The 9565-nt window shown below is 50.8% G+C and overlaps 1 protein-coding gene across 1 annotated transcript; it reads right to left on the minus strand.

The window, feature by feature from the left end:
- Window positions 1-837: 837 nt before the first annotated feature.
- NRSN2 (neurensin 2) lies at window positions 838-4258 on the minus strand. Its single transcript, XM_006921686.3, has 2 exons — window positions 4073-4258; window positions 838-2395 (listed from the first exon to the last, which is right to left on the minus strand). Exons 1-2 carry the CDS (start codon window positions 4256-4258, stop codon window positions 1970-1972), a joined length of 612 nt encoding a protein of 203 aa, XP_006921748.1. The 3' UTR covers window positions 838-1969.
- Between the last annotated feature and the right edge of the window lie 5307 nt (window positions 4259-9565).

The raw sequence follows: 9565 nt of genomic DNA on the forward strand, positions 1-9565 counted from the left end.
CAGAAGAGAGACACAACGTAACATGTTATAACAGGATCTGTCTGACTGCTCTGTAAAGATTAGTCTTAGAGGTTGGAGGAGCCGGAAGCAAGGAGACCAGGGAGAAGTTGGTGCAACAATCCAGATGAGAAGTGATGATGGCTCAGGCCAGGGAGCTAGCTGTGAGGTTGGCGAGAAGTGTTTGGGCACAGCATGTACTTCCAAGGTTGAATCGACAGAACTTGCTGATGGATTGGATTCAAGCTGTGAGGAAAAGAGGAGTCAAGGATAATCCAAGGTTTTGACTAGAGCAACCAGGAGGCTGGAGCTGCCATTCTCTAAGATGTGGACAGCAAGACATGGGGTCTGTAAAGCAATGGGAACAGGGTCTGGGCCCTGGTGAGTGCCAGTAGGGGTTAGCTGTTCTTATCACCCTGGAAGATTCCACCTTTGGCTCCAACTCCTTCCCCAAACTGCCCCTGTCTTCTGTTCTTCTGTTTCTCTCAGGGATGTACCACATTTATGTTATAATGGTCTGCAGCAGTTTGTCAAGATGGCTGAAAAATTTCCTTCCCATGAGGCTAGCATTTAAATTCACCCCCAGGAAGCCTAGGCAAGTGGTTTCACTCCTCTGACCATTGGTGTCTCATCTGTAAAATAAAGATAATAATATCCTTTCTCATGAGGAGCAAATGAGAAATGATGGATTAAGTGCCCAGCACACAGTAGGTACCCACAGCAGTCTCTTCCCTCCCCGCCCGCCCCCACTCCCAGTGGTCAGGAAAAAAAGAAGCAAAGTCAGTATCCATCCCAGCTGTTTATTGAAAGGGAAGTTGGGATGGAAGCGGTGCAGGTTAAGGAGGTGGCCTGGGGCACAAGGGTAGTAGGGCCTGCCTGGTGGGGGAAGACTGAGGACTCCCCCTCAGGATGCCCCTCAAGCTGGTGGTGAAACAGTAGGGAGGGTAGGGGCAGGGTCTTAAATGTCTCTCTCCGGCTGCCTTGGAGCTCCACCTAGTGGCAAAGAACAGAGATGCTGTGTCACCTGTGAGTGACAGTATCTAAGGTGGGGTACTTTGACAGACAAAAGACATCCCAGTTCTTAAGTGGCTCTTAGAGACCACTTAAATGCATGTCCAAAGTATTTTCTGAGTAACCAGAAACCATTGCCTTCAACTACTCTCCCTGGGTCAAGCCTGTCTCCAACCCCTGGGGGTCCCCTGGAAGCCAGGAAGATACAGTGGCCCTGCTCCAGCTGTAGAACAAGAGCTGGCCCAAGAGTCTGAAAATGTGGGTCTGAGTTCCTGCAGACTACCAGTTTCCCTCAGCCACCTCATCTGCACACTGGGGCTAGTAATAGTCTGGGATAGAGAGGATGGAGGGGCTCTGATGCCAAAATATATGTAGAAAATGTACTCTAGGGGGTAAATGTTTTCATACCATCCCGGACAGGAAGTCCAGTGAGCATCTTTGACCCATCCTGAGGTATCCTGGTGCAGCTGACAGAAGGAGGGATGAGAATGACCCTGCTACCTCACCGCCCCCATCTTTGCCTATAGGGAGTAATACTTACATCCTAGAGAGAATAGGGAAGTCATGGAACTCGAGAATCTTGTCCCAATCCCTTATAGTACAGAGACAGGAACTGGTTGTCTGAAAGGAAAGGGGCTGGGCCAGAGTCACACAGAGGAAAGAATGGGGGCAGGTTGAGGGAGATGCTTTCTGCCCCTGAAGGGCCTGGGGGAGGAGGGGTGGGTAGGAAGTTTCGGGCGAACTTGGAGAAGATTGGCATCTTGGATGAGCTGGGGCCCTACCCCCTGAGAATGAGCATGGGGATGTAAGCTCCAGACTGTCTGACCTGCAGTTGAGCCATCTCAGGGTTTAGACAGAAGGGTCTCTGCTGAAAGGGAGAAGTTATGGAGACAATGAGAGAGCGTGGTGTGGTGGGGAGGAGGAAATCCTGTCTGGTGACTCCTCTGGCCATGAGGGCAGCTCAAGAGTCCCGCTTGGGTTGGATGGTCTGCACAGAAGATCGCCCAAAGGGGCTGGCAGGTGGTGAGAACCAAGACTGGCCACTGGCATCACGGAAGATGGGGGACAGTTGCTGCTCTGACTCGTCCCCAAAGACCTCCAGATGACCATCAGCTTCAGTGTCCAAGCGTTTTGCCTTGGTGTCATGGCTCAGCCAGCTGGTCATGGCCCAGAACAGGCAGATGGCCAGCAGGACCCCGGCTGCCACACAGAGCGCTGTGCCTGCCAGGCGGCAGGTGCCTAGGGCCTGGTTGTAGTCGGCTGCCCGCTGATCCAACACCAGGAACTCGCCCTCTCCAATGCCCTCCAGCTTGGGGGGCACCGCATAGCCAGTGGTCAGGGCTGCCACACCCAGCAGCAGAAGCAGGGTCCCTGAGGACAGGCTGATCTGGAAAGAGGCAGACAGATTGGTAAGCAGTCAAGAGTCAGCTGGGGGCCCCAAGTCAAAGGATCACCTTAGATCCAAACTGGACTCAAAGGTAACCCCTTAATCCAACTTTAAGAGATATGAATCACAGAACACCCCTGCTAGGATCTGACAAGCAGCACACACTGTTTGCTGCTTAGAATCTTGAGGCCTCTTGATTAATTTTCTTCCCAGCCCCCAGCTAACAGTAGGTTTCTCCTGTCAACCTCGAGTCCCCCTCCATCATTTTTTGGGTCCCATCTTATCCCCCTGTGCCATCTACCCTCTACAGCTATCTCTCTGTTGAGTTAACTCCTACACATCCCTCCGATCTCATCTCAAACCTCACCTCCTCAGAGAAGCCTTCCAGGATTCCCCTGAACTGGATCAAATCTCCTGCTCTGTGCTCATGAAAATACTGTGTCTATTTATTCTTCAGTGTACTCACCTTGGTGCACACTGGGACATGTACTTTGGTTACTATGTAAGTGATGTCTGCCTATCCCACTGGACCAAGAGCAGGGAGAGCCATGAGAGCAGAGACTGTTTCAGCTCACTAGGTGTCTTCTGTGCCTAGCACAGTTCTAGTACAGAGTAGTAGCTGAGTGAAATTTTGCAAAATGGCTAAATGAACCACAGCTAGAAGTTCCGTGAGGAAGGGACCATGTCTTCTTCAATTCTGTGTCCCCAAGAGCCTAGCACACTGCCTAACAATAAGAAGATGCTTAAAAGTTTAAAATACACACTGACTTCCTCCTGGAAGTCTTCTCTGATCACCCCAGGCACTGATAGCATTTCTCCTCCTGGTTTCCTCTGCACACCTGGCTTGATGTTGTGCATTAACTATGCACAGGTTGGCACCTCACCTCTCCATTAGAGTCAAGCCCTTCGAAAGCAGAGGGGAGGGAATCTCTGCCTCAGTCTTCCTAGTGTTTATCAAAGATCTAGGTCCATTTAGGGACTCATTGCCACCTCAATACCTTTATCCACACAGTGTGCCCTAACTGATCACTTTCCCTGGCTAGTATAAACTTCAATTGTTTGTTTGTCTCACCTCTTCCACTGCCTTGGCAACAGTACCCCAATATATCATTGAGAAGCACAGTAAGATTTAAGTGGGATGAACCCCCTTCCTGCCAATCAGCATATACCATCCCCTTGGCCACAGTAAATTAGTACAGGACTGGGCAAGTGACCCAATCAGAGCTAATGCAATACTTTGCAGGACTTCTAGAAATAAAAAGCATTCTTTTCTGAAGGAAATGCTACAGGAAATTCTGATTTCCCTTAGATGGTGTGGAGTGAAAGACCGAGGGTCAGCATAGTAGCAGCCATTTGGGGGAACATGTGGGAAGAATCTGAAGCTAACAGGGGCTGCAAGGGTGGGGGTCCATGGGGAGCCTGAAGACCAAGAAAATCTTGAGTCCTCGGTGTGATGGTCTGAACTGCTGGATTGAACTTTGCCTGAAGGTACACACCTCTGGTCTCTTCTATAAAATGAGCAATATTTTCGCTTTATCGTTTAAACCCATCTGAGTTGGATTTTCTGTTGCTCAAACATCCTAACTGCTACACCAATCCTTTTCTTTCTATCCACTGATCCCATCTCCTCCCTGAAGCCAGAGGAAATCATCCAAGTTGCTTCTCCTCCAGCCTTACCTTCCAGCACAGTGAGGGCCAGGGCCGGCGAGGGCACAAGATGGAAGGCCCCTCAGGGTCATCGCTGAGGGCAGTACCTGCACAGTCCTCGTAGAAGAGGTGCAGATAGGAGCGGACTCCATACCACTTGCCATCTTCCACGTTGGGGCCACGGCTACAGCCACAAGAATGGTCACAGCTAGGCATTGTGGATCCCTGTGGGGTAGGCAAGGCGCAGAGGGAAGGAGGTGGTCAGTGAGAGCTGTCCATGGTGACCCTCCCAGGCTCCGGAATCTTTGTTCCCCATCCACTTTTCCTCCCATTTAAGCTACCCCTTACTCACAGCAGTCTGGCCTTCTGGAATCCTGGGACACTGTGAATGAGTCAATGCTCTGAAGTGCTTAGCCCAGTGCCTGGCAATTGTAGGTGTTAATAAATGTGTGCATTTATTGTAGAGGCCACCCAGTGGCTGGGAATGTGAGCCTCACTGTCTGGACTGGAATCCCAGATCCACAACTTCCTAGCTGTGTGAACTTTGATAAGTACTTTCATCTCACTAAGCCTCAGTTTCCTCATCTGTAAAACAGGGCTGATGATTATACCTGTTTTGTACAGTTATTGTGTCTGGTGCCAAGAAATAGTAGCTGTTGTGATTATTATTACCGCAATTTCTTCATTATTATTTTCATATTGAACTTTTCGAGCCCCACGTCTGGAGCGAGAGGTCCTCATCCTCATCTTCTCTCAAGATCTCCCCCCCTCCCCCCACTTTCAGGGTACTCCTGGGAATAACTGTCCTGGCTGACATGTGTCCAATCATGAGAGGTCCTCATCCTTATCTTCTCTCAAGATCCCCCCCCCCCACTTTCAGGGTACTCTTGGGAATAACTGTCCTGGCTGACATGTGTCCAATCAGGCAGAGCTCCCCAAACTGCAAGGCCCTAAAAGATCCCTCTCCAAGGCTGACCCTCAGAAGGCCACAACTTCTGAGTCCCAAGGAATTTTGATTTCATAGGAGGTGAAAGCCAGAAGCCCTGGGGATTAGGGGACCTTAGGCTCAAGGGCTATTCGATTTCCAGGGAAACCTATCTAAGAACCCCTCTCCTCTCAAATGGAGACACTGAGGTCCCAAGAATGGAAGGTACTTGCGTATCCACACACAGGTAGGACTAGAATCAAAGTCAGGGGACCAGGCAGTGCTGGGGTAGGAGTGGTTCCTGCCCTCCCCACCCCCATGATGGCCCTCCGTCCCTCTGTGCAGCTTCCAACAAAATAAAGCAACGCGCTTACACTGAAGAGTCAAATTTCCAGCCCCCTCTCATTTCCAATCTGATGTGGCCCTTAAACTCACCATCACATACACACACACCCCAAACAGAGAATACATACATAGATACACACACACCACTGAGACACACACCAACACAGACACAAAAATACCACAAACATACCCAGACAGACATACATATGCCACAGAGACACATGCAGATAGACACACGCAACACAGAGAAACACACATAAACACAGAGATACACACAGCACAGAGATACACACATATAGATATACGCAGACACACACACACAGCCACAGTGTGTTAGGGGTGATTCTTGGAGTCCCCCACGGATTCACACAAGCCACAGGAATGCTGTAGTTAAAAGCCTGTCTATAAATCGCGGTTCTCCCCAGCCCTCACCCACAACTCGGGGGCTGGTGGGGGGAGGGGGAGAAAAAAAAAGAAAAGTATTGAAAGAATGGGAAAAGGCAGAGACCGAAAGCAAAGGCCAAGAAAGAAGAGGGTAGGAAATGTGGAGAGGGCGAGCTGGGCGGGGCTCGGAGGGGGCGTGGACAGAATAGGAACCACCCCGGCGGAGGAGCTCAGGAGCCCGGGTGTGAAAAACGAACGAGGTTCGCGAGGCAGTCCGAGTCAGCAACAACCTTTAATTAAAGACTCTTAGGGAGGAGGCGGGGAGGAGGTTTAGGGATGGTTGGCCTGGGTTAGCTCCTCCCCTGCAACTCATTGTCCTCCTCCCCCAATATACATAATCTCTCAAACCCGCAGGCACTGGAGAAGGAAGGTGACCTTGACGCTGCCTACCCCTAGGCCTGGCCCCTCCCCCTCCTAGTTAAGTGTTAAGGGGAGGCGGTCAGGCGTGTGGCGGTCTGCAGGAGGGAGGGAGAGGAGACTGAGGACCCGGCGCGGGTATCCGGGAAGAGGGTTGACACAGGAACCGCTGGGGCGGTGTCCCTAGGCGGGAAGGAGGAGGAGCCGGGTGGGTAGGGAGCGGGAAGAGGAGGGGGCTCCAGGGTCCCAGGGCGGGGGAATCTGCGTCGGAGGAGGCGCCCAGGGGAGGCGCACGGGAAGGTAACAGGCTCGAGGGTCCGAAGATGGATGGACTCTCTCGCCTCTGCGCGGCCTCACTCAGTTCTCCTTCCCAACCCCCTTCCCCAGACCCGCCCACTCCAGCGTTCGCGGCTGCCCAGGAAGATGGGCGCCCTCTTGGGGGACGACGCCAGGGAAATCGGTCCAATTCCTCCGCCCCTGACCGCACCACTGTTTCTGACCCGACCACCCGTTTCCTGATCGAGATTAACGGCATCCTTTCCCCTAGAGGGAAACTGAGGCAGGGGAGGGATGGGTTTTTAATAGAGAGATGGGTGGGGTTTTTGTCCTTTGAAGCCTCAGTCCAGCCTATCACCCCTGAGGTGTCTTGCTGATGCGATCTCTGCCCCTTGCTACTTCCCTAGGATCCCAACTCCCAAAACCAGAGGCACATCAGGGCTTGGGGACCGCCGCCCTGCCCGAGGCGGGACACGGCCGGGGCTGGGGATGCAGGCAGGTGTGGGTGCTCTCCGGAACCCCGGAGAGGGTAGAGTGGGGGTCGGGCTACGCTGGAGCCCGGCTTAGCTCACCTCTCTGCCTGCTGTCTTTGCCGAGCGGGAGCCGAAGCGCGAGCAGAGCAAAAGCGGGTTCGGTCGCGCCTGCGCCGCAGTTGGGGGCGGGAGGGGGGTGATACCCGGTGGGATGCGGGTCCCCCGCCCCAAAGGGGGATTGGTATTAGTCTCTATTCAAGAAATATTTATTGAGCTGCAGATTGCAGACTCCTGCAGAATCACTAGCTCCTGTCCCCAGCCAGAGTTCCCTTCTCTTTCTGAGACTCCAGATCTCTCGCGGAAACCCCACCACCTCTCTCGACCTTATTCCCTCATGCAGTCCCTCAAACTCCTTATCCGGGTTCTCCCATCACTCCCTCAATCTCCCACCCCTCTCACTGAAGATCCTTGCCCTCACTGAGCATTCGTTTCCTCGCTGTATCCTCAGTTCTCTCTCTGGGTCTCTATCCCCCTAATGGAGCCCCCATACCGCTATGCAAACGTTCATCTCCCTGTAGAGCCTGCACCTCTTCACAGACTCTCATCTCTCTCTCTGAGGCCCCACCCATCACTGAGGCTTGCCTCTCTCACTGGGTCCCTACCAGAAGTCCCTCCTTGTTGATATCAGAGCCTCTTCTTACTGAAGACCACCCTCTCACTGAGTCCCCATCCTCTCTCCATTCTCTTTTTCTCTTGCTAAGGATCAGCGTCCCCCGCCCCCTTTATCTTGAGAAGGGAGTTGGGGTTGGGGAGGAGGTGTTGAGAGAGAAGCTTCCTCTCCCCTTGGAAGGAGCCAATGAGATGGGCTCTTTTGTTCTCTCTCCCAGCCTAGCCCTAGTTCTGCCCTGGGCAGCCTGTGCCTATGGCCCATGTCCCTGGGAGAGCCATCCTTTGCCAGGCAGCTTGCCCCTGTTTCATTCCTTGTCATGTGCCCACATCCTTGGTTTTGTCCCACATTTGCTGTGTAGTCTTGAGAAAGTCACCACACCTCTCTGAGCTTCATCAAGCACCATTGCACAAACATATCTTTATGTCTTGAGCATCCATAGTGTCTTTCTTTGTGCTAGGGGCTGGGACACAGAGATGAATGAACTCTGTGAGATGGGGCCACAATCTTTTCATTCACTATTGTATCCTTGAGCCTCACATAGTGATTGGCACTGAGTAGGCAGCTCAATAGATATTTCTTGAATAGAGACTAATACTAATAGCAAATATATGATGCTCATGATGTGCAAAGGCTTGTCTGAGTGCTTTATATTTACTACTTACTCATTTAACTGTGTGTGTGTGAAAGGGATGGGAGGAAGTCCTGGAGCTCAAAACTATAGGCCTCAAATGATGATGACAGGAGATCAGCTGGAGAGGCAGGCATATGTGAGACCCCTCAGGGCCTCATAGGCCAAAGTAAGGAGTTTGGACTTAAACCCAAGAGAAAAGTGGGAAGCCATGGAAGGATTGTTAAGAGAGGAGGGATGTGATCTGATTTGCACTCTGAAAAGATCTCTTTGGCTGCTGACTGCTAAAGAGAACAGGATAGAGATCTCAAGAGTGGCAGCAGAAGGACCAGCGAGGAGGCTCCAGATCATGATGATGTCTTGCCTAGTGGGCTTGTGGATAAAGGGATAGATTCAAGAGATGTTAGGGGATAAAATGAGCTACCAGAATAGCAAAAAATTGGAAGCAACCTATGGCAGTTTTAAACATGGTTGCAAATGCTTTAGCACTTTTTCTCTTGAGAGATGGGACTTCTGTACCCTCTCCGTGTATCCTGATGACAGCTTCAACCAATGGAATATGGTGAAGTGATGTTCTGATGTCCAAGGCTAGGACATAAAAGGACGTACACTTCCCTGGGAGCTCTAGTTCTTGGAGACCTGAGATGCCATGCAAGAAGTCTGTCTACCTTGAGGCTATCATGCTGTGAAGAAGCCAATACCACATGGAGAGCGCAGGTGAAGGCACCACAGTCCCAGCAGAACTTGGTTTTTGAGTTATCCCAGTTAAGTTATCACATAAATGAATGAAGAAGTAACCAGATGATTCCAGTCTGCTGCCATTAGAATCAGCTTGGTCTCTGATGATATTGGCGAGGGGATGGATGAGGTTCTGGAGGTAATGGGAAGTGATAGTTCCTTGACCCAGCACAAGAAAAAAACAGCCCATCCTGGGGAGGGAAAGGAGGGTGGCCATTGAGAAGAGATATAGTGCTGGTTGTGAGTTGAACTCTACGGTCAAACAAATCCAGGTTTGAATCTTGGTTCTGCCACTCACTGCTTACATGATATAACTGCTCCAAGCCTCAGTTTCCCTGACTGTAAAATAGAGATAATATTAATAGTTGCCTCTCGGGGAGTCATAAGAGTGAAATGAGATGTGCACAAAAGACACTAAGCAAAGCATCTGGAATAGAGTAAGACTTCAATAAAATATTGTTTTTACTTCTATTGTTATTAGTTTATAGATGAGGAGGGTAGGAAGTTGAGTGACATGACACCTGATAAATTGAATGTTCTTGAGAAAAACAAAAGGCATTATCTATAAAGAAAGAGGAAGGTTTTAGTGTAACAGGACGCTTTAAAAGGGTGGTGAAACAGACACAAAAGGCCCCCTATTATATGATTCTATACACATACATATATA

The sequence above is a fragment of the Pteropus alecto genome, unplaced genomic scaffold, assembly GCF_000325575.1.
Source record: "Pteropus alecto unplaced genomic scaffold, ASM32557v1 scaffold45, whole genome shotgun sequence".
Taxonomy (NCBI): domain Eukaryota; kingdom Metazoa; phylum Chordata; class Mammalia; order Chiroptera; family Pteropodidae; genus Pteropus; species Pteropus alecto.

Bases quoted from the DNA above. Each gene is read 5' to 3' on its own strand.
- NRSN2 (XM_006921686.3), bottom strand. From the start codon at position 4,258: ATGCCTAGCTGTGACCATTCTTGTGGCTGTAGCCGTGGCCCCAACGTG. The intron at 2,396-4,072 runs GTAAGGCTGGAG...GCCTCTTTCCAG, and splicing joins GGCCCTCACTGTGCTGGAAG to ATCAGCCTGTCCTCAGGGAC.